This window comes from Engraulis encrasicolus, chromosome 18, assembly GCF_034702125.1.
Source record: "Engraulis encrasicolus isolate BLACKSEA-1 chromosome 18, IST_EnEncr_1.0, whole genome shotgun sequence".
Lineage (NCBI taxonomy): Eukaryota > Metazoa > Chordata > Actinopteri > Clupeiformes > Engraulidae > Engraulis > Engraulis encrasicolus.
The window spans coordinates 16,002,355-16,028,048 of NC_085874.1; the positions used below are offsets into that span (position 1 = coordinate 16,002,355).

The 25,694-nt window shown below is 41.9% G+C and overlaps 1 protein-coding gene across 1 annotated transcript; it reads left to right on the forward strand.

Moving 5' to 3' along the window:
* Positions 1-3,944: 3,944 nt before the first annotated feature.
* Positions 3,945-23,983, forward strand: frk (fyn-related Src family tyrosine kinase). The gene is made up of 8 exons (XM_063223107.1): positions 3,945-4,815; positions 8,974-9,095; positions 10,271-10,434; positions 12,473-12,641; positions 13,832-13,990; positions 19,594-19,775; positions 21,136-21,295; positions 22,516-23,983. Exons 1-8 carry the CDS (start codon positions 4,427-4,429, stop codon positions 22,722-22,724), a joined length of 1,554 nt encoding a protein of 517 aa, XP_063079177.1. The 5' UTR covers positions 3,945-4,426; the 3' UTR covers positions 22,725-23,983.
* Positions 23,984-25,694: the final 1,711 nt, after the last annotated feature.

The window sequence follows — 25,694 nt, forward strand, 5'->3', positions numbered from 1 at the left end:
ATTTGGCCCATGAGATTATTTCAAATGTGTATTGCAGTTGGCCCACATACACTATTAATATATTGTAGGCCTTAACATGACTTGAAAATGAAATTTGGTAGCCTATGTCATAGGAATATACTGTATGTGGGCTGAGGCCAATGTAAAATCCCTCCCTCATACAACAGAACAGAATATGTTCAGACGGGCATGTACGAGTGTTTGTGTAATTTGCCTTTGAGTATAAACGCATGCACAATTGAGTGTGGCCTGCGACTTCATCCCAGGTTTTCATTTTGGCCCCCTATGAATTTGAGTTAAACATGCCTTCCCTAGACCTTTCACTCGTTAGCATCGTACCTGTACTACCATGCCGAACCCCCACACTGCCACTGGGAGGTCATGAGTTCAAGCCCTGAGTGGCAGACTGCACAGGTAGGTACTTGTTTACATTAAACCAGTCTAAAATAATTGTATGAGCCCATAACATGTTTGTCTAAAGATTTTCGTTAAAGCTTTTCGTTGTCAAAAGTCCCCCCTATGCAGGGCCAGGTGGGTTGTGGATATTTACACACATTTGGAAAAACTCATCGATTCCTATTACAGAAAGGGTGAAAAATGAGAAAAGGTCGCACCATGCATAGGTAGGTTTCTTTATTACACAGACGTGTTTCGACGCACACAGAGGAAGGCAGAACGCCGATACGCGTCTATGTAAGAAACCTATGCATGGTGCGACCTTTTCTCATTTTTCAGTTTTACAATATTTTGGTCAGCACCCTAACAAGAAGAAAAAAATGTTGGGTGAAGCCTGCTCCAACCCTTACGAACTTTATTACAGAAAGGGCTAATGAGCACAATGAGGTCTATCCATACCGCAACCTCAGGAAGCTGGAAACTGTTCACTGTTCTAGACTAGAGGGATATGGTTGAGACATATCCTAAAAATGTGTTTGAATTTAAAAACCCAGTTGTGGGCATACTGCACAAACAAAGGAATTTGCTCTCAACAGGAGACCACTTTCTTAAAAGACTTAAGGCTATTTTTGTATGTGCACAGTAGGCCTACCTACCTGAACAGTTTAAACTGCCCATAATTGTTGCATCTTTATCTAGTGGGATGAGTGAAACAACGCCAAATGTCACAGCTTGGAATTTATCTGTCCTACTTTTGCAAACCAGAGTTGCCTAAATGTGTTGTGTGCCCGTCATGTGTTTCTTCATTATACCTATCCTTATTACTTATTATTGTTACTTGTCATTGTTAACAGCAGTTTTCCTTTGTCTCATGGTTGCAAAATATGCTCCAACTAGAAACATTTTTCTCCCTGTACAGCTGAAAGGCTAGAAATGGAATTTGTTTTTCACATGGGATTGTCATTCAAGGCCATGAAAAGGAATGTTAGGCTACAAAACAAGTGTAGCTTTACACAATGTGGCAAACTTGAAAAGTAAATATTCACATAGGACTGGACTGTCTGTTAACATTAAGTTGATCTTATTGAAGCTGGGGGATACTTCTTGTGTTCAAATTTGTGTTTCTGACATGAGAACTACACGTATAAAGATATCCTTATGAGTTATCACAATTTCAACTATTTCAATGGAATATCATGTTATCTGAATTATTTGAATGAAACGTCATGTCATTTCAAAGACATGCTGTGGCCATGACAAAACCATGGTTCCCAACTTATTTTGGTACGGGACCCCATTTTGATATTGCACATTTCTGGCGACCCTATACACATTTTTTTTTAAGCATGACTGAGCTACACAAGTTGTATGCTATTAAACCTAAAGATATGCATGACAGTCTGAGATTGTGAATGGCGTTTCAAACAGAATATTGAATAGTTATGTAACGTTCATAGATGATATTTATCAGTATTCTTTTTTTCACACCTAGTCATTTCAGGCGACCACATTTGAATTCCAGGCGACCCCACATGGTGTCTCGTCTCCCGACCCCAGTGTTGAAAAACACTGAGCTAAAAGTTGTTATAGCCTATTTACATTGCATACTGCACATTAGACGCTACAGCTGGCCATGAAGGTTGTGTTGCACAGATGCGTTTCTCGGTCTTCAATATTGGTTAATTCATTGGTTGATAACGTCTTGTGGTGAAAACAAGCTGGTCCACTTCCAAGAGACTGGGCCAAGGATGACTGTAGCACACATTATACGTTTTGCTGTTATTTTATTGTGGTGCAAGCATGACTAATGTTTCGACGCAGTGCATCTTTATCAGACTCTATGTTCTTGCTCAAACCAGACGTCCTTGCTCTCATGGGCCTGTAGAGGACTGCCCACATGTCATGATGTCAGGCATTGCCCTGGATCAAACGTCCCATTAGTCTAACTTTTATGAAGGGAAAAAAAAGTCTTTCAGTATCTGAGAGCAGCACAGTTCATCCTCAGCAACCATTGTTGTAGGCCTATTTGGAAGAAGAAGAAGAAGAAGAAGAAGAAGAAGAAGAAGAAGAAGAAGAAGAAGAAGAAGAAGAAGAAGAAGAAGAAGAAGAAGAAGAAGAAGAAGAAAAAAGAAGAAGAAGAAGAAGTCATGGGTGAGCGGTTAGGGTGTCAGACTTGCATCCCAGAGGTTGCCGGTTCGACTCTCAGTGCTCTCCCCCATCCTCCTCCATGACTGAGGTACCCTGAGCATGGTACCGTCCCACCGCACTGCTCCCCATGGGGCGCCACTGAGGGCTGCCCCCTTGCACGGGTGAGACATAAATGCAATTTCGTTGTGTGCAGTGTGCAGTGTTCACTTGTGTGCTGTGGAGTGCTGTGTCACAATGACAATGGGAGTTGGAGTTTCCCAATGGGCTTTCACTTTCACAAGAAGAAGAAGAAGAAGAAGAAGAAGAAGAAGAAGAAGAAGAAGAAGAAGAAGAAAAGGAAGGAAGAAAACTAAATGATCATGAAGAAGAATGGTCACAGAATCCAAGGACAGACTGCTGTAATGGTGAACAGCATGAGACTCTCATGACAGAACAGGTGTAGGCCTACAGGATTCCAAAATAAGTGTCACTACTAGATAGGAGCACAGCTAAGTTAATCCTACGTGAACTGTAAACCTCCTAAGAGAAGACACTTGCAGATCTGTCCTTTAATAATAATAATAATAATAATAATAATAATAATAATAATAATAATAATAATAATAATAATAATCAACACACCTCTTCTAAGTTACCTGAGTTTAAATACTGGTACAGACACACACACACACACACACACACACACACACACACACACACACACACACACACACACACACACACACACACACACACACACACACACACACACAAGCTGTGTAAACACTAGGCTGAAAATCACAGCATTTCACATGATCTGATTTATGTTGCACAGCAGGATCCCTCCAATCAAATTGAGATCTTCAGAACATTGGGCTAAATTCAAAATTTCAACAAGGTTCATGTTGACAATAGAGTATGCCGTTCCAGTCAATGCAGTCCACTGCACTGGAGTTTGGTTTAGCAGTATCTAGATCTTTAAACTTATAGCTCTAGTCTATACGCTTAACAATGTAACTATGCAGACTTTCTCAAACTCACATTATTTTTTAATTAAAAGTGCTATTTTAAAAGCTGGATTTTTTTAATGCAATAAAATAACAATAGCAATGATATGACATGGCAGGGTAAAACAACTGTAGGCCTAAAGTCAAAGAAGGTTACATTGATTTAAAATAATAACAATAATGATAATAATAATAATAATAATAATAATAATAATAATAATAATAATAATAATAATAATAATAATAATAATAATAAAAGAAAAAAAGAAAAAATCAAACTAACTTTATTGGGTAAGGGCTTCAATGGCATTCCCATTGCGCATAGACAGATTTTGGATAGGCTACACCAGAATATTAAAACAATAGGCCTATAACTACAGTAGGCCCACACACAATCGACAGCCAACAGTCAGGCTGCAGCCCACAACCTGGCTTACGTCTAATCAGGCTATTGGCTGTTGAGAAACTCATGGGTTAAATGCGGCAAGCAAGCAATCTGGTCATGCAAGGGCGCTAGAGTACCGCAACAGGTGAAGCTGTAGAGTAGGTCAACGCTATTTCCGTGGGTTGTGCCGTTGTACGTTTCCCCACATTGTGGATCGAAGGAGAAAAACAGATGAAACCAGGAAACTTTTTTGTCAGTGCCATGGGGGTGAACCACGGATAACTTCAAGCGGCGTAGCCTATTCAACGGATGTCGGCTGTTGGCATGCCAGTCAGGATATCCCATCAAGTGGGCCAAGTGTTTTCTGAACGGACTCGCTATGTCTGACTGTGGATAGAGCTACCTTACCTGGAATTTATTTTCATGTGCGTGAAGACCAGGCGCCTTTAGCCGCTTGAACGAGATAATTTAGTTTTTCTGTCAAACTTTGGATTTTCTGGATGTTTTCGTCATGACAGAAAAAGAAAGATGTTTGGAGTGCCTTCAAACGGCGTTCAAACCGTGTCTTGATCTCTTTGGCAAGAGCCGTGGCTCTGACAAGCCTGATGGTGGTGATGAGAAATCGGTGGTTATCACAAACCCAGTCGTACAGGCTCCCCTGCGTGAACTGCCGCCTATACCTCCTCCAGAAACCCCAGGATATGTCTATATAGCTCTGTATGACTACACGGCTCGAACTGAAAATGACTTGAGTTTCAAAACTGGGGATAAGCTCGAAGCACTGGACAAAAGCTATGGCGAGTGGTGGTATGCGCGAGCCCTCACCGGTGTCTCAGCGAACAAGAAGGGTTACATTCCAGCAAACTATGTGGCCGCCGTTGAGAGTCTGGACGCAGAACTGTAAGCTGCTCCATCTCCATTGTTGTTGTTTAATTGAAATGGTGTGTTTCAGGTTTTCCCATAATAGGTCCCCTCTTACGCGTTGACGGCTCAGTTGGAAATGGCCCATGAAGTCCCTCAAAGAAAGACATTTAGCCTATTGACTTCTACTTATGCGCCCTATATTATTTGTTGGGTGATAGTAGGCATAATGTAGGAATATTGACATTGTGACGTGCTCTGTCTGAAGACTGCAAGAGAAAGCTGTCATGATTGTAGGGTTTTGGATAACCATATTCAGATCATGAAATGTCTACATACTTAGCTACAAAGTGTATTTGATGATCAAATCTAAAATTGAAACATTGTAGGGTCTGCAACAAATAGTCTGCAGAGACCTCATGAGTGCTGTGCTTGAGGACCAGAATCTGGTTTGTTTTCATTTTCCAGCCGAAATAACTTTGCAGAGCAGCCCACTGCCCTGCATAGCTTGAAACACGCTGGGAAATATCCTCAACTACTGTAGTGTAGGTCATATTTATAGGCCACTGCAACAGAGAGTTATATTTGTCTGGAGTAAAGTGTGTGGTTTGTTTACAGATCATTTTAATGTCAGGGTTCCTCTCTGACAAAGTACTTTGTGTGTATTTCAGCTGTGAGATTCTACAACACCGCAAAAGTACTTTCATGGCTGCATTTTCACACAGGGGTCAAACCGCAGTTAATCATTCCCACCTACAAGGAAACGTTGTGGTTTAGTTAATCATTGGCTTGAATTACTTGGTGTGGTGATCCGTAGCTGGTGCTTTGCTTGATAGAAGGCAAGCCCCATCTTACAGAAGCACTCTCTTGAGGGGAGTGCAATTCGATCGTCTTTTATCACGCTCTCAGAAATTTGTGAATAGACACAATGCTTCAAACACGGCTACAATTATACAGACAACAGGCACTCTCTCCCTCACAACAGAGGATTGTTTGCCAAGATAATGAACAGTTGGTCCCAGGGCTTTAAAGTGGACCTTGGACACTGTTTTTTCCCTGAAGGGTTCATAACATTTATAATTATGGCGTTGTTCTAGAGGATATTATTAGGGTTATTCCATGCGAAGTTTGGGGCCCGGCCGGCAAGGATTTTAATGAAACTCGGTGTGCCTTTTTTAGTGACAAGATAGAACCACAGAACTGTGTACGGTACGCAACTCTGGGATCCAATATTAAGCGAGACAGAAAGTCTGAACTAGGTTGGCAGTAGGCCTAGAACTATATGCATTCATCCCTTGTCACAGTCAATTATCAAAGTCACATAGTTATTGTTGTGATGTGAAATGGCCTGGGCTGATCATTTTGGCAGAGTTTCAGGTGGGCATTTCCTGAAGTGGTACCATACTGGGCCTCTGAGCGCTAAACCAAAGAACCAGGCTCATTGGCGTGAATAGTCTGAGTTCTCCCAGTACCCCAGTGATGGTCACTCCATCACTCCTTCTCCTTCGGGAAGTGAAACCCGTACACACTGCACCCTGAGTATCCCTCACATACCTGTCATCATGCTTCTCTCATCCAGGATGCTCTACAATCAGTGCTTTGCCCATCACCGTGATCACCTACAGTAGTCACTGATATGGCTCACACAGCTGGCTGTGCCTCCGATGGCAAGCCATCTCTCTGTTCTGATACCCTATGTAGTGAAAGAGAGTAGAGTTACCCCACTGGGACTCAAGCAGTCGCCCTGGAGTAGCAAACTGGGGCTCCGATCACTACACTTATGCCTCTTTTCCACTGCCGGTTTTCGGGTAGGCCTACAGCTCGACACAGCGTGACCTGGCTGCCACTTTTTGCTTTTCAAATAGGCACGACACAGCTCAATCGTAAAGCAAAAAGTGGCGGCCGAGTGGAGATGTGTCAAGCTGCAGGCCTACCAGAAAACCGGCAGTGGAAAAGAGGCATAAGGAGCCTATGTCAGACTGCACCCATGACCCTTGTGACGGTCACTGCATCACATAGACTTGTGGTAATTTCAGTAAATCTGAGTTATTGCTTCAAAAAACCCTTGGATAATTTGCACATCAGCTCAAATGTGTTTTGTCACTGATGTTGTGGCTAAATATGCCAGTTTTGGGATGCAGTGGCTCAGCGTGTTACCACAACTTGTTTACTATTAGAAATTCTGTGGTATTACTAATTCAACTTACCATATACGGGTAAGCACAGCCCATGGGGCCCCAGGTTATTTCCCAACCCGTCCCCATCTCTAACAAACAAGACACTGGGAGTGCTGCTTGGGTGTTGAAGTAATGTGTTCCTCTGGTGCTCTTTAGTTAGGTGATCCAATGTGTTTTCAAACAAGAGACCATCCTGAGGCACTCAAGAGAGTAGTTACTATAGATCGAGTCGGCACGTCTGTCCTGCCCACAAAACTGCCTGTTTTCCGCTCTGAATACTTCGCCCATTGTTCGCATGGTGCCATTCACTGCTGGTCGTTCAGGTCTGGCCTGCCCAGCGGACGGAGTATTCGGAGGATAAAACAGGCAGTATTGCTGGGCGGAACAGACTTGCTGATTGGATCTATTGGTATCGGTATCAGCCCCGATACTTGCTCATTATACTTATATTCATACTCGTACTCGTCAAACACTTGCCGATACCAGGCACAGATACCGCTATTACACGAAACAACGCAACATCTCATCACGCTGTGCCTTTATTTTCATTGTAAGTTGAGGGTTTACCGTAAGTATCGGTACTTGGTATTGGCAAGTAGAGACATGAATGTACAAGGGCTGGGAATCGATCCAAATTTCCTGGATTGATTCGATTCCGATCCAGAAGGCTACGATCTCATTCGATCCACGATTCGATCCAATTCGATATTGATCTTTTGTATTGCTGGGCTGTCACTTTAACCCATTTCTGTCAGATCCACTCTAGTCAAAAATGAGATGGGAAACGGAGATATATTTCAGAAGCTTTATTTCTGAATGCATACATTTGTGTTTGGGGGTATGGCTCTGTTTGGAGGAAGTTCCCCGGTTTCTCCATGAGCTCCATGAAAGCCAATATAGGGAACAGCAGCATCCTCAGGTGGTGTGCCTTCCATTTAGCTGGAAAGGCGAAATAGCCCCTAGAACAGAGCAAGCAACAACAACAACATGACATTGTTTGACAATGGTTAGTCTGGTGGAGCAGGGGAGGTGGTGGGAGCAAAACAAGCAGCAAAAAGCAATGACGGGAAAACAAATTCGGTAGTTTAAATAAAGGACGCCAAATGTCAGCATCCAATTGCGAGCTGCAGCTGATTAACCAAAGCGCAGCTGATAAGTGGAAAGTTGTGTGGGTTGGGTCGGCGTCAGCCAGTAGGCAAAAGGGTGCGTTGACTACGTGGTCTGCCAGAACTAACGCAGGTTGCTCGATTCATGCCTAGAATTCTAGGACCGGTTATAAAAACCTAAATATCTTAGCCTTTGATGCCCACACAAACATGAAATACCTTTTTATGTGAGAAATAAGTGGGAAACTGTGGAAGAGAGCTACAGGATGTGGATTAGTAAATAGCGCCTATAATGATCGGCAAAAGATCGATCCACAAAGTTGCGAATCGATATCGCCCTTTTCGAATGTGAATCGATATTGGATCGCGATTCGATCTTTTGAACCCAGCCCTAGAATGTACTCATACTCGTATCGGTTTTCAAAAAAGTGGAATCATGCATCCCTAGTTACTATTGAAAACACTTTGTTATGTCTTAAAAACATGAGTTCATATTTCTGCCATTAGAGCCTTCTTCAGCGCAAATATAGACATATTAATTGTAACTATCCTCTCGATTACTTCAGGACTGTCCCTTACCCACCCCTCTCTCCCTCTAGTTCCTCAGTCTTCACTGCCCTATCCAAATAAAGACTAACCTAACTAAAAAAAGTTTCTCAAATTTAAACAGATCAAAATGAAAGATTGTGGCCATTTCAAACAGGCAATACAAAGTGTATTGGGAAATGTTTTGTTAGTTTTGGGAATGATTGCAGTTGGTCAGTAAAGTATCTACAGCAAAGTATAGTGTTCTACACTATGATAAACTATAGTAGTTCAATGTAATGAAAAACTGAAACCTCTGCGGTACAAATGTATAAATCTGAAATAATGTGTACATGCAGTATTCAGAATTCTATTTTTGTATTATTCAGGTGGTTCTTCGCAGACACAAAAAGGGTAGATGCCGAGAAACTGCTCCAAGCCGAGGGCAATGAGCACGGAGCTTTCCTCATCAGACACTGTGAGAGCCAGAAAGGAGAGTATTCTTTGTCAGGTAAGGAAACAACATAAAGACTTTGCGGTGTGCTCCATCTTCTGTCTTCAATTGATGTTTGTCCCACTGTGATGCTCCTGCTAGCTGAGAAATGATGTGTAGAATCCCAATTTCACTTTTTTTTTTTGCTACCTGTGGCATATCATTTTTTATTGTGTACTGTGTGGTCTATTGCTATTATTTACAAATCTGTGTGTGCTGACTCGGTGACTAGATTTACAGTATCTCTAGCTTCCAGTAACTTCCTTGTTACGACTGGGAACTGTTCACCGCAGGCTGTAGCTCGAGCTTCCTCATTCCAGGGCAGCCCTGCTGTGTGTGTATGTCTCACAGCGCACCGGCAAAGTGCCATGTAGGCTACTGACTAAAGGTGCAGGATCATAAAACCGTGTCAAAGTCTTCTGATAACACAGCCGCTTATACTGCCTGAAGAAAAGTGCCGCACATCATTTCTGGAGGAAAAGTTGTACATGTTTGAAGTGACGTGACTGCACCTAGTCAACCTGATCAACAGATAAAACTGCATCATAATTTGTATGACTCATGTCTTGGGTGGCCTGTTTTTTTTATTCATTGTTGCCTCTAGTGACAGAAACTCTTTAACTCTTTAAAGGGGTATGCCACTATTTTGGGCCTTAATACAGTTCAAATCGTTGGCCAAGGTTTATAAAGGTGGTAAAGTGTCTTATTTTTCATGTAAGCCTAGTGACAAGTTAAAAGCGGGAGCATGTCGCTACATGCTACACGGATCCATTGACTTTCACTAGCTTAGCGACATACTCCCTCTTTTAACTTGTCTTAAAGCAAGACAACGCTTAACATGAAAAATAAGACACTTAAGCACCCTAATAAACCCCGGCCAACGATTTTAACTGTATTAAGCCCCAACATAGTGGCATACTCCTTTAAAGCATTTAGCAGCGTAATAAAACAGTCATGGAAACTCATTAATGGAATCATGGAAACTCATGGAGGCCCATTATATTCCTTCTAACTTACCAGTGTCACACAAGGTCATCAATGTGTTTTGGCAGCCACTTTATATTGTAAAATGTTTTATGGTCATGCAATTAGATGTCAACAGAGATGATCTTAAACAAACCTCATCCATTAAATATGTTCCATGTGATGGATGTAAAGCATTCCGTAATGTATATGCTTTGTCTTCTCCACAGTGCTGGATAGAGGTAAAGTGAAGCACTACAAAATCCGGAAAACAGACGCGGGAGACTACTTTGTGTCCAGAAACCGTTCCTTTGCCACTCTGAAACTGCTGGTGGAGCACTACTCGAACCAAGATGATGGACTCTGTGTTCGTCTCCTGGAGCCCTGTAAAAAGGTGAGGTGGTAGCAGTGATGGCTTACCAGGCTCAATGAAAAGCTGAGTGCTGATGATAGGGCACTCGTTCGCCATGCGGCTGACCCGGGTTCGATTCCCGTCCCGGGTCCTTTGCCGACCCTTCCCCATATCTCTCTCCCAAATGTTTCCCGTCTTTCTCTCACACTGTCCTGACTCCTGACCTAATTAAGTCTAAAAAAAGGACCAAAAAATATCTTTTAAAAAAAGAAAGAAAGAAAAGCTGAGTGCTGACCAGGAGTTCTAAGACAAACACATTAGATTATTTCCTGGACTTTCATCCACTTTGGTAATGCACATTCTTGCTCTTCAAATCATAAATCTTTGTGCCTGACAGCTGGCCTACTTGACACTAACTCCTGACACCCTTAATGTATTGTACACGCTTATTGCCATAGAAGACAAGATAATGATCCTCCTTTCGGCTGCTGTGTACCCTAAGGGAAAAGGGATTATAGCGTACAGTGTGTGTGTGTGTGTGTGTGTGTGTGTGTGTGTGTGTGCGTGTGCGTGTGCGTGTGCGTGTGCGTGTGCGTGTGCGTGTGCGCGTGTGCGTGTGTGTTTCCGTGTGGCCTTCTTAGTCCCAATAGAATGTCTCTGATGATACATTCAGCTCTGTGGAAGAGGCTACGGCGACGTGAAAGATGTGGAAATCTTGAAACACGGCACGACAGGAGACAGAGACGACATTATTGAAACATTCCAAAAATGCCTTTTGCCGCTGGTGGTATTGTCAGGGCCAGTGACACAAACAAGAATCACTGCTCTCCGGTGTTGATACTCGGAGGGAAGACCGTGGGGAGAAGACGACACAGACACTATCTTGTTGTGGCATGAGCGCTGCAGCTCAGAAACTGTGCGATTCCCTGTCCGTCCCTCATCCACAGCCTCACTAAGTCCGCCTCCAGTTGACTTCCCCCAACCCTGTCATCCCTGTGTCCCGGTTACACAATTGTGTCCCATAAAACACATGACACAGTCATCCTAACACGCTACGTTGTATCTATTTAGCGATGTTGCAGTGAAACAGAATAAACATGTATTTCCGACTGTCAGCGTCTTGTTGTTCAACATGATCTCCAAAAATTCTGTGCTCCTGGACACGGATGTTAAGGACACAAAATCTGTGTCCAGGAGCACGGATTTTGCCAAAATTCCGTGCTCCTGGACACGGAATTATTTTCCGTGATGGGCACACAGAAGTGCTATCTCTATGCTCCCACAGCTCTATGTTTCCACAGTCTTGTGTTTTCTCAGGATTTTTCTCATTTCAAATATTTTTCTCAAAAAAAACATTTCTTACTGACAGGTTAGGGTTAGGGATTGTTTTGGTCTGGGCACAGCTAGTTTTCTTTCATTCATTATATGAATTTGATAGCCTAGCAACCAACTGGAAAAGGTATTTCTCAAAAATATGTCTTTAATGACAGGTTACGGTTAGGGAATGTTTTGGTCAGGGCACAACTTAAATTGCTATAGCATTATTTTGTTTAGGATTAGCATTTGGTATGTATTTTCTAATGATAGAGTTAACACAGTGTTGTGGTAATAGCCTATAGAAAGCACTTCCATGTCCAGGAGCACGGAAAACAATTCCGTGTCCAGGAGCACGGAAAACAATTCCGTGTCCAGGAGCACGGAATTTTGGCAAAATCCGTGCTCCTGGACACGGATTTCGTGTCCTTAACATCCGTGTCCAGGAGCACGGAATTTTTGGAGATCAGGCTGTGTTGTTAGAAAAATGTCCATTAAACTGAGTGAAGGGTAACTTGCTTCCCCCTTGCCTGTTCCCAACTCCTCCTCTCGGTCTTCTTCTCCTCCTTAAACACTTATTTCGCAAAGTTGTTGGCATGTTATCCAGTTGTGCGGATAAATGAACTGATTGACAAATGTCACAATGCTTTAGACATTGATGTCCGTCGGGGGTCCGATTTGTAAGTGCGCTTTGGTGGATTTTATAGCATTCCTGTAGGACCTTTTTCGTTTGCATATATCCTTATATTGTGTCGTGTTTACATAGCTGGAAGCTCCCCAGACCCATGGCCTGTCCTACAACACGGTGGATGCATGGGAGATTGACCGCAAGTCAGTGCGCTTCATACGCAAGCTGGGTGCCGGACAGTTCGGAGAGGTGCACGAGGGAGTCTGGAATGATACCACTCCAGTTGCCATCAAGACGCTTAAAGAAGGTAAGCTTTTATTTTAGAGTAGGAGCAGGTTTGCACACTAAATAAGACCCTAAGGTCAAGCACAATGAGTTTTTTTTTTTTTTTTTTACCAGAGTAGAGCTCTGGTAAAAAATAAAAAATAAAACTCCTTGTGCTTGACCTTAGTGTCTTATTTAGTGTGCGAACCTGCTCTTACTCTGAACCCTATTTTTTTGGTTCCACGCACCTAGTAATTTTTCTAAACATCTAGAGCACAAACAATACCCTTGCCTCCAAGCTTTTATTTTAAACACAAAATAGATGTTTTTTGTTAGTAGTAGTAGTGTTCGTAAGTTGCAAACTTCTCTCTGTTAATTTCTATGGGCACTGGGAGACCATTTTGTTAATGTGCATTGTAGTTGGAAACACTTGAAATATTCTGCAATTTTAGTGATCTGGTTATCTATGCGCTGTTTACTATGCATATTCATAACATTAGCAAACAAGTTGCTTGAAAACCCAAGGACCAATAATGGGTTCCTAAAACTGCATTTCAGAGTGACTCATATGTAAGGATTCATTCATTCATAGCATCATGAACCATGTATGTGTACACAAGGAAACTCCCAGGCTGTTTAGTGAACCAGGAGTGAACATTTCAGAAACCGCCACCACCTATAAGTCTTCCAATTGATTTCTGTGAATATCTGGTATTTTTGTGGTCTAAAGCCTGAAGCTTTCTATGAATATTCATATTGTGGGCAAGTTGGCTGAAAACTCGAGAACCAATAATGAGTTCATAAAACTGCTCTTCAGGCTGACTCTTATCCACTTTCAAAATGTTCATTCATTCATTCATTCATTCGTTCGTTCGTTCGTTCAGTGTCCACTAGTGAACCATACAGTACAGTGCAGAAGTGAACGTTTGAACTGCCACTGCCAGGGCCGGTTCTAATCAACCTGAGGCCCTACCTAGGCAAACATCTGTAAACATTGGCATCTGTAAACACATCTTATCAAGCACTGCTGACCTAGTACCTACATAGTATATACTGAATGCCTATGAATAATAACTGTCAATGAAACGTTTAATGTTTTATTTTTTGACATTCTAATTATGTGAGGTTTTCTGGTACCCTCAACAAATATGGGGCTTTGTCTGCCTATGCCTTGCGCCGGCCCTGTCCACCCACTTGAAATTCTTCCATATCCTTTGTGTGAATCCCCATCAGGAGCTATGGACACCAAGGACTTCCTGGGTGAGGCCCAGATCATGAAGAAGCTGCGGCACCCCAAGCTCATCCAGCTGTACGCTGTCTGCACGGTGGAGGAGCCCATCTACATCATCACGGAGCTCATGAGCAACGGCAGCCTGCTGGAGTACCTGCAGAGTAAGCAAAAACAAACTGCACATTACTTTAAAAAAGAACGATATTTTAGGGGGTTTGGGGATTGAGGATTTCCCCCTGCACTTCAGGCCTTTATTGAAGGCGGCCACCTTGACAACAGACCCTACCTTCTTTGGTTTCGGGTCTTTATTGGATAGGACGGTGTGAGAGAGTGACGGGGAAGAGACGGGGAAGGGTTGGGAACTGACCTCCGGTCGGAATCAAACTCAGGTCCCCAGATTTATGGCACAGTGCACTAGCGACTTGCCCACTGATACGCCGACTGTGATCTCAACCATACATTAGCCTACTTAGTATTCAGCTTATGGAAGCCAGTTGCACTGAGTGAGGTAACTGTGATGTATTTGGGTTGCATTTACGTTTGCCACTTAACGCTGTGTGCACTTTGGAGAAGTAGTTGGCTTGTGGAGCGAAGGTTTTGCTGGTTTTAGTTCTCAGTAGAAAGAATGTGAGAATGGGAGAGGGTACAGTACGTTAGGTGGAGACTTTATGCATTTAGATGATACTCTTGCCCAGGGTGAAGGTGAGCACTTTTTGAGCAATTGTTGCAAAGCAATGTTGCTGTTTATGGGCAAATGATATACAGTATTGTTGATACACATCAAAAGTAAAAGTATCAATTTAAGTTAAGATACTTGGGATGTGATAAGGTCTTCTCCATAACCATTAGCATTCAAGTGTCCCTAACACGCATAAGCTTCAGGTTATTGACACAGGAGTACCAGAAAGCAGGTTTATCCACAGCCCTGGGGGTGTTTCAAGAATATTGTGAAGTGACAAACCTGGTTAAGTTAACCTACATAAAGTAGTAGACCTACTAATAGATGGCTTGCAGGCATCTTTCGGTTTAGAAAAGCAGTACTAAATGCTTGTGTATTAGCTGATTTACCACTAACTCCATCTTAAATTAACCTGGTTTTGTCAAATAGCCTACTACACTCTTCTCTGGAGAAGTGAAAAATCAAACCATATCATTAATAAGACATTTTGTGAAACCACCTTCTAAAAACAATGACTGGTATTGACATAGAAGAGGATAGGGTAATGAGTAATACACATTAGGCATGATACAAGTAAATGATTTGTTTATTTTATGGCTTGTACATCTCAATACAAATGTGCAGTCTGTTGGAGCATACTGTATGTGGAGGCAGGTGATGCACATACTTGGTCTTCCATGCTCTACCTTTGTTTAGTGTAAAAGCTTGTGACTCGAGTGTGCCAAACATGACTCGAGTCATGTCAAACATGGGAGTGGTGCGTGACAGTGGCCACTACACAGTGAAAGCAGAGAAGCAGCTGCCATACAGTAGGCTACTGTAGGCCTATTTAATGTCTGGATGTCAAAATTGATGGACGTTTATGATCCCAAGATGAGAAAAAATGAAAGGGACACTGTGCAGGAAATGGTCAAAAAGGTACTGCAACTATGCTGCTCATTGAAACTGGACTGCCTATTGCCAAATTTGATCTTTACATGAAAGTTTACAAAGTAATAAACAAATATTTTCTTGTATGGTCCAAGTAGAATCATTTTTGCAGCTAAAAATGGCTATTTTTGGAAATTCAAAATGGCGGACCATGGAGAAGATCCCCCTTTTCATGTATGAAAAGTGCAATTTTTCCAGTCATAATGAATACTTAGAATTTTATGGTGGTGGTAAGTATTCATGGAAAAGGTAACATTAGTGAATGTGCAGCATGAAGTCTGGAAATAAACAACTAAAAATCTCACACAGTGTCCCTTTTAAGAAAAGTAGCCTAGTAACATGTCAACACAGAGTAGACACTTGGTCTCATACTTCAGTCTCAGAACCTGCACCTAGTAAACCACCTGCACTAATGTATACTTTTTAAAAGGTTCACTATTATTAAGGATGAAAAGATAAAAAAAATGTCCTGATAATCCATAATAATTGTGTGTGTTCCATAAGATAAACTGTACACATGCGGTATATCTTGAGAAGTTTGTGAAATCGGCTTGATGACAAAAAAAAAACCAAAAGCAATGGTCCCAGAGTATCAGACTTTGTGCTGTTATCCTTGCCCTTTAGTTAGTCTAGTATGTGATTTATTCTTCCTAATTCTTTTCCTTTTTCCTTATTTGACCATAATGTTAACAGTGCCACAAATCAATCACCAGAGTACGATTGATCAATAATGCTTTAACCAATAAAATAGGGTCTATGTAAACAATTCTGTTTAAAACATGTGTCTTTTGAGAGGTCAGAGCAAGTTTCAAATGTGGTTTGATTTCAAGTGTAAAGAAGTCCTGCACACTGTCCATTCCACCAACAAACATTGATACAATGTTTCGGTCATCCGACCTTCTTCAGGTCAACATGGTTTGATTAACATTTGATTTCTGAAGCAAGGATCCCCACCCTTGCTCAAGAACAAGAGGCCTCTATGTCAGTGCTTTGTCCCTAGATGCGTGAATCTGGTTTTGGAATACAGAAGAAGAGAAGACGTTTTTATTCCACCTGGTCTGATGGCACAGCCCTGTAGCTAGGGTTTCGTCCAACTTGTTTATATGCGTTTTGACTTGTGTTTCCTCATGAACACATTCATCTACCCCAGTAAAAAGTTAGATTACACTACGCATGTCTTAAATGCAACAAAAATGTGCAAAAAAAAAGTAAAAAATGGTGCGAAAAATGTGAAGGCAAATTTGAATGAATGAATGAATGAATGAATGAATGAATGAATGAATGAATGAATGAACGAACAAATGAGCCCATGGCTTCTCACATAGCAGAACCCTTCGCCTGCCATGAGAAGTATTCTTCATTAGTCATGGTGCTTGGTGACCAGTGCAGGAGGAAGTTTAACTTTGCCCGCTCACTGTAGGTAGAAAAGAAGAAAGGGTTCAAAGTCTAGGTGAAGGGAATGGAAAGACAACATTTGTCCAAAGGCAAGACCAGAAGGCTGTGTGGACACCAGCTGTCACTATCTTAGTTTTACAACCGGGGTGTGTTGTGAAGGGAGAGAATAGATCACCGTCATAGAAACCTGTTTGTAGTCTTTGTAGTCCATAGAAACCTGTTTGTAGTCTCTTTTTTGTTATGTCTTACCATTATTTCATTGGTTCATCAATTTGTTGCAGGGTGAGAGGCATGGGCGCAGATAGCTTTTAAAAACTGGGGGGGGGACATTTTCACAACAAACCGTCCGTCTGGGGGGGGGGTATTAGATAATACCCTGATTATAATACACTGAATATCGTTTTTTTTATTGTTAGTCGCCTATTCATCTTCCGCTAAATAATTGTAGGCCTATTTGCTTTAGTAGGCCTAGCCAAGGTCTACTAGGCTACATTAAAAAAATAAATCTTGATTAAAAAATTAAAACATCACAAATGTTAAAACCGCTCCAGCTTCTACTCAGAATGTGCACGAGTCTCCCACCAAGACCCCGCCCCAGTGCACGCTTCTAAACACCTCTCCCATATCCCATCAGCAAGTGCTACTTTCCCAACCAATTCAAACTTTAAACAGGAGAACTGTCAACAAATTTCACGTTGTATTAATGTAGGCCTACAGCAGGCTATGCAACAGTGTGTGATTTATGGCTGTAGAAATGTTAAGACGACCAGTCTCGCAGTTTTGCATGCAAACATAACTTGAGTCCAGGCGCGGTTTTGGGGCGTGTGATTGGTAGGCTAAGCAAGAAACTGGGTAACCAAGTCAAACTAGGCTATATGGTCTCCTCCAGATTAGACATTTTTGATAAAAGCGACTTAAATTGTGATTCTTGAGCTCTTCAGACAACCTCTCTGCCACTAGGCTACTCGTCATTTTTCTACCACGCTGCGTGTCATATTGTATCCTTCAGTTCACTCCACCACTTAATGCAATCCACAAGTTTTCGTTGTAATACCGCCGTTTAACAACAATCCACAGTAAATGCATCCAACAGAAAGACACCACCGCAATCATCATTCCAAAAATCCGTAAAAAAGACAAGTCCTATGTTCACAGCATAGGCCTAGGCTACAAAACAAGAGACCGACACCACGAGAGAAACTTGCGTTGGCTTTGATTGACAGCTGGCATGGCATGGCATGGCCCTACAAAGCTGTCTTTTCACTCGAAAACAGGTCCACGACAGAGACAAAAAAACCCTTCTGAACAATTAACATCTGTTAACTACAAACAGCGTCACAGCGGATATGAACCCATAGTGACCTTACCTGAAAACGTTGTCTTGAAAGCAGCTATCTTTTTAATCCATGCGTTCCACCACCATCGTTCACGTTCCACAGTTTTTGTAATCCACATCACAGTTAGCAAGAAAGGGACTGTCTTCGACATTAACTTTAATAACAAAAGCAACTGGTCTGAGCCACAAATATAATGTAAATATGACGCCTGCTCTTCTCCACTTCCTGAATCTAGCCCTGTCAAAAGCAAATCACCGTGAGAAGCAAAAAGCTTATGGCGCTTCAAATCTGGGACTTCAGTGGCTGTTAGCCAATAAAAAAAATAGATTTACTGCCATTAACTTCAATGCATTTGCTTAATTCTGCAATACCTCACCACACCATCGCAAGCATAGAGATTCTATGTCGCTACCTGGTGTCACTGTTGAGTCAGCTGACACAGTGAGCTGACAGAGCCGTGTATAGAGTGTAATGCCGTTTTTTGCCACATATGAAAGTGAATGGTCCGGGGAGGCGCTATTTCGCACATTGCAAAATGCAAAGGCAGAAATCAGATATTTTCTCCATAAAAGTGAGGGGGACGGGTCCACGTGAATGAAAATCTGGGTACGTCATGTCCCCCCCGTCCCCCCCGCTATCTGCGCCCATGGTGAGAGGCCCATCTTGCATGTCACTGCATGTCACAAAGAAAGTCTAGAGGAATACTAGCACATCTCAGTTGTCCCCTGAGAAACAACCTCTAGGGCGGTGTGAGCTATTTATGCTGGCATGATGCCATTAGTGCAAGTGTTTGTTAAAAATGTTTTCTCAAGTATACATATGAGTAGATCCATGTCTCCTTCTTTTGTGTGATTGCCTTTCTTAAAGGTGCACTGTGTAATATTTTTAGTAGTTCATTTCCAGAATCCACACTGTCCATTCATAAATCTACCTTTGTAACATACCACCACCATTAACTTCTAAGTATTCATTATGACTGGGTAAATTACATTTTACAAACTGTACATGAAAAGGCGGATCCTCTCCATGGTCCGCCATTTTGAATTTCCAGAAATGGGCATTTTTAGCTGCAAAACATACCATTCTTTGATCATACTAGTAAATATTGCTTTATTATTTATTAATACTCATGAAATTATCAAATCTGGCAATAGCCAGCACATGAGCAGTATGGTTGCAATACCTACTCTGGCCACAACTTTACACGGTGCACCTTTACAGTAAACATTGACAATATTTTAGTGACAGGATGCATGCCTTTCCCAATACTCTATCTATTCTTTCAGTTGTATTCAGTATTTAATCAAGGTGTAGTAATAACAGATTCAGAATAAATGTTAAGTCAGAGCTTTTGCAGTCCAATCAGTTCATGAGGTTCTTCATTCCAGTCTTAATGACCTCTTGAATTTTGCTGCTTTCTCAGAGGATGGCGGGACAAAGCTGAGGATTTCTGACCAGATTGAGATGGCGGCTCAGGTAGCCGCGGGCATGGCTTACCTAGAGCTCCAGAACTACATCCACAGAGACCTGGCTGCTCGAAATGTCCTCGTTGGAGAGAACAACATTTGCAAAGTGGCTGACTTTGGCCTGGCAAGAGTCTTCATGGTAAGTTTAACTGTGATTTTGTTTTTTAGGTGTAATCCTCTTTCCCCTCTTTTCCTTCAACTTAAATATTTAATGGGTATTTTCTATTTGTTTCAAAGTGAAAGCCTGCACAATTTCGGTCTGTTTAAGTCCCAGAAACGACGCCCCATCATCTATATAACAATATAAATTTTACTTCTACAAGTCTGGATCTAATCATTCTTTTTGTAGCTGGAATAATCTGTTGTTGCAATCTATGGTCAACCCTGAGGGTGCTGTCATGCTCTGCTTGCTTTGGTATTGTAAATATTTCCCCCTGGGAGACTTTTCTTTGGACATGTGCGAAAACGGCCTTGTTCTCTGTGATAGAATCAACTACACTGACATCGCTTGTTGAGGACATCAGAACTTTGGCAACCATGCAGAGATTTGGGAATAATTGCAAATGTTGCATATCGGAACTTAGAACTTAAAGCTGTGTGGCTGTGGCTCACTCTCCGACTGGAAACTTGCTGTCATTAGAAGAATGACAGCCACACATAGAGGTAGAAAATAACACTAGAGGTGACCCCGCCCCCTTTTTTACGGCAATCTGTAGCAGCCATTATCTGTAGGTAGATTGGACAAATGGAAATTAACAGAGAAGGAGGCTCACCTCTGTCAAAAATGGCTTAATCATGTGAAAATGTCCATCAACACACCATACAAGGACAATAGTTGAAGTGTGTTGCTAACTATGTTCATAAAATATATCATTTGATTTTTAAATGTATTTTATCTACTCATATGATTTAAGTAGATATTTAGCCTGAAATTTCAAATCTGGTCTTTGATTAATGTGTTACTTCATATTCACACAGTTTTAGTCAATTTTTTGACAGGGGTGGGCGTGTTCTCCATTGACTTGCATTGACTGAAGGTGCCTACACTACCTACGGAAGTTGGGAAGCTCCATGTGCCATTTCCCAGTGCTGTCGCAAATTGCCGTGTCACCTCTAGTGTTATTTTCTACCTCTATGCAGCCACACCTCTTGGTTCCCTTTCCAAAATCTCTTTTTCTTTCTGAAAAAAATGGCCTTTAAAGGAACAGTCCACCCTTTTTTGATTTTCACACATTTGCAGTATTTCCAAGCATTATTCATGAATGTGCATATAATTTTCGTCTATGTGTTTTTGCAAACTTTTTAGCTTTTTTTTGCCACGACTGTATTGTGGAAAAAGTGAATATCTGGAGGGTTCATCATGTTAAGATCAGTCGTCCAAGAACCTCAACAAATGCCCAAGATATTATTTCAGGTTTTAATGTTCATAGTGTGTGCATTTGTTATTTTAGGGCAAGGTAAACTGTTAATGGTCTGCACACTGCTCTGCTGTTTTTCAGGATGAGAATGTGTATCAGGCCAGAGAAGGCACAAAGTTTCCCGTGAAATGGACCGCACCAGAAGCCATCAATGACAACAAGTTCTCCATCAAATCTGATGTGTGGTCCTTTGGCATCCTTCTGTACGAAATCATGACCTTTGGCCAAATGCCATATCCAAGTAAGATTGCCGAGTAGTTCACACCACCAGTGTCTATTTATTTCAGAGTTATCAGTGTACACAGTTATCTCATTTTAGGGGACAAAATGTACAGTGTCTGAGCAAACCAGCACCTGACTCTTCAGCGGACCACTATTATTGTTTCACTTTGTTGGCTCACTGCTGGCTGCATTGTCTTACATTTTGTCTCATCTCCAACTTAATATTTGGTTTACCACTCTCTGTAGGCTAACTTCGCCAGGTTTATCCCTTAACCATGTTCTTGGAATTACATTCCTGGTGATTTTAGCATGAAGGCTAACAACAAAATGAACCAACAAAGACCTGTATTCTTTTCACCCATGTGAAAAGAGAATCCATGCCAATCCATGTGAACACACAATTGTATTGCTAAATCTACCCTTGAATTGTCAGTAACCAAAGATGTGTCATTTTTTCTGTTCAGCCCTTTCTGAGGTCCTGGTCAGCTGATGGGGGCATGGGATTGTTTACATGTTGTGTGAAACATCTTACCCAAATTCAAATATCCTCTCAAAAGTTAGTGCTGTGTTGTAAGGTGTCTGCAGATGTTGCATGGCTTTTGGAATGATGTTTGGAGCAGTTACGACCTTTCAAACAATATGTAAACAACAGAACCCATGCCCCATTAGCTGGCCAGGATCTCTGAAAACGTGATGGGTACTGACAAGTCGAGGATAGAGTAAGAAATACAATTGCAAACATCTTGACATTGGATTTTTCCTTTGGTGCAGTACTGTATGTAGGATGGTGGTCAGAGTGGCTATTGCAACTATGCTGCTCATTGCAACTCTCATTGAAATCTCATTAGTTTATTATTATTATTAGAATAAATATTCATAAAAAGATATTTACTAATATGACCAAAGTACAGTAAGTTGTGCAGCTAGAAAGGTCTGTTATGTGAAATGCATAATGGCAGACATGGAGAAGATGCACCTTTTCATGTATAAAAAAAGTGTAATTTTCCCAGTCATTATGAATACTTTGAATTTGAAGGTGGTGGTAGTATTCGGGGGGAAAGGGTGAATAATACATTTGTGAATGAGCAGCATGAATTCTGTCAACAAACTACAAATAAATTACATGTTGTATCTTTAAGGACTTACTGTGTGGTGGTGTAGCAGGGATTTCTCCCGCTCAATGTCTGGAATGCCCTCAGTCGGAAGGCATGTTAATAATCTACCTCTCCTGTGTCACAGCCATGACCAACTATCAAGTGGTTCAGAAACTTCCGTCGGGCTACCGTATGAGCTGCCCCCCTCACTGTCCCAAGGTCATGTACGAGATCATGAGGGACTGTTGGACGGACCAGCCAGCTGACAGACCCACCTTCGAGACCCTTCAGTGGAAGCTAGAGGATTTCTTTGACATGGACTTATCGTCGTACGACGACGCTAACCATTACTAGTAGCAGTCCCTAATAACCCAGTTGCCTTTTGTGACGCTGTATGAAAAAATGATTTCAAAAGCCATAATGTGATCAACTTCAGCTGAATAACTTTAGCTGAGGCCCTTCTGAGCAAGAAATACACTCCAATAATGAACACACTGTTGTTAGAATGAATGAATTGTTTTGCTGTAGCAAAAACTTCCAGTCGTGATTTGATTTTCCACAGATCTCATTTGTAGACCCAAATGACCCTGACTTATTTGTTGCTGTAATTTTTTTTACAAAAGAGACAATTATGGTTTGTTGACTAAGAGCACTTTTTTCATATAGTACTGTAGGTGTAAACCCTTGTACTGTACATGTAGGTAAACTGTATGCCAGTTTTTGTAAATAGGACTGGAGAAGTTGTGAACTAGTCTGCATGAATGGAGACACGGGCTTGACGTCATCCTCATTAAGTGTTTAAGTTTTGAAGGATTGTGGCCGAACCCGACAAACCCGCTCTGGATTGCGTTGCGTGCATACCCAGTGATGCACAGAAACAAACACAGCCCAGCTGTTCCTGTGTCATGACTCATCAAAAAGATTTGCCGCCACTTGCTTCTTCACGGTTTCGCTACCTTTTGGGCGGGTGGGGGGAGTGTTAGTCCTACCTGATTTTTTTTTAGCATAAAATGGATGTGGGGCAATGTGGTGTCTTCAAAAACAAGTCAGACGAGTATGCCAGTAAGGGGGAGGCAGACGGTCGGGGTTCGCCTTACAGCTTGATTTTTTTTCTTTGCACAACAACATACATGAGCCATGAAGTGTCTGAGAACCAGTCAGGGGAGTTTTCCAGAGCAGGTTTTCTAACCTGGATTTGTTCTCTCAGAGCAAAGTTGTAAATCAATTAATAGCAGCGCCCCTCGGTTTTGTTTGGTCGGAGAATTAAGCCAAAGATGGCGGTTTGCCACTTACTGGTCTATTCAACTTGGAAGGTCCAGTCTAATGAAAAGATTTAAACGGGAGAGTTTACAAAATCCTTACACTTTATGGTTTAGTAGAATCTACTGTATGTAGAATGGCTATGCACAAACCTAACGGAGTTGTCAAGAAGGATGAAGCTTAGATCCGGTATGTGTCAGGGAAGTGAAGAATTATAAGTGAAGGAATAATATTTGTCTATTTACACTTGATCATTACACTTGATCATCATTTTGTGATTTTTGAACCGATCTTCTTTTCGATGACTGAAGAACTTGAAATGAAATTCCCCTACTGTGTACATTGGACAAGCTGCTGTTGCAGTTCTTGCAAAAGCGAACAGATATGGATTTAATTGTGAGGGTAACTTGTAATTTATTTGTTTAGTCAGAATGTATTTGTATTACACCAGTCTTCATGACCTGTACTTTAATCACCATGTAAATGTCCTTTGTAAATGATAACCATCTTATGTCATGAATTCTCACCATGTCTGTAGAAAAAATTAATTTTATGAATAAAGAGATTATTTCTGTAAAAGGTGTAACATTTTGTCCTGACTTTATTTCTACTGACCTTGACATTTTTAAGGCTTTTTCACGGTCACTAGTAGTGTAACACCTGATGACTACCACATGGGGGAGCCAGTGCACCAGGCGTGAAGAGGCATGTGGTTTTTATGATCCATCCAAGTTAGTGATATATCCCATATTCAATGTAGAGTAAAGGTACTAGCCCTTGGGCTAAGTACCCAAAATATAGCATACTGATCCTGTTTGGGTGGGAAAATCTGGTTCTGGGGCCTTGTATGCTGTTATTTGACAATGACAGTGAAGAGATGACAGGAAAGGAGAGTAATGGGGGCAATGTTGGGAAATGAACCAGGCTGGATTCAAACCATGGGTCCCCATGGTAGAGAACGATGGGGCAGGGTTGGTTAATTACCCAAGCTGGATTTGAACCTGGGTCCTCAAGGGCAGCTTCCCCATTAATGGTACGGTGACTTGGGGCAGTGTGCCACAGCAACCCCCTATTGTGATTTTAATATACCCAGTTGTATACCCAGATTTTCTAACATGATAAGATAACCTATCCTGGTAAGTCAATGAATCATATTCTAAAAAACACTCTTTGACTTCCTTATCTGTAGGTTTGTACAGAAGTGCAACCCTCCCTTTTTCTCTTATACAGTAGGCCTATGTCTAAATGAGAGGGTTTCATGCATTTTGGATTTCAGCTGATGTTTTTGTTTGTTGGTTTGTTTACTTAATTTCAACATTCATCTTCCTGGTGGCACATGCAGTAGACTACTATGCTTATCTTTCAAGACAGACCAAGCCAGATGCAGCAGAGCGTATAATAATTCATGCTATATGCCATTTGCCCTGCAACTCATCTCTGTGAAGAGGCCAGGCTGGGTTGGGCTAGGCTAGGCTGGGTGACCGCTCCCTACTGTACTCCTCACCGCAGTTTCCATGGTGGAGTTTCCACGGTGGCTGGTGGCCCAACTGTGACTGTGAAAGCTCCTCTTTCTTCACGCTTCTGCCTTTTAAGCGCTAGAGACGCCCCGCCTCCAGCACTCTACAATGTGTCTAAATGGCCTGCTCAGCCAGGACATGGCTGTTGAGAGATGAAGAGTGGGCTTTAAAAATAATGAAATAATAAATGAAAATGAGGCTAGACTAGGTCCAAAAAGCTGGCCGGGCGTCTTTGGCTCAACCCGTCCCCTCACACATACACTGGCCATTTTTGTTTTACAGTACATCCTAAATGGCTCAGTTGACTGTCTATATCAGTGTTTCTCAATGGGGGCGGTACAGCCCCCCAGCAGGCGTTGAGGAGTCCCAGAGGGGCCTTGAGAAGGATACAGCTGAGTGGGGACTGGGCTTATATTAGTTCCCCTTGGGTGGCATTATTCTACGTATTTTATTTTAAGCGTTGGCATGCTTATGATAAGGTAAAGGGGGCGTTGGGAGGCTTATGATGAGGTCAAGGGGGTGTTTGTTCAAAAAAAGGTGGAGAACC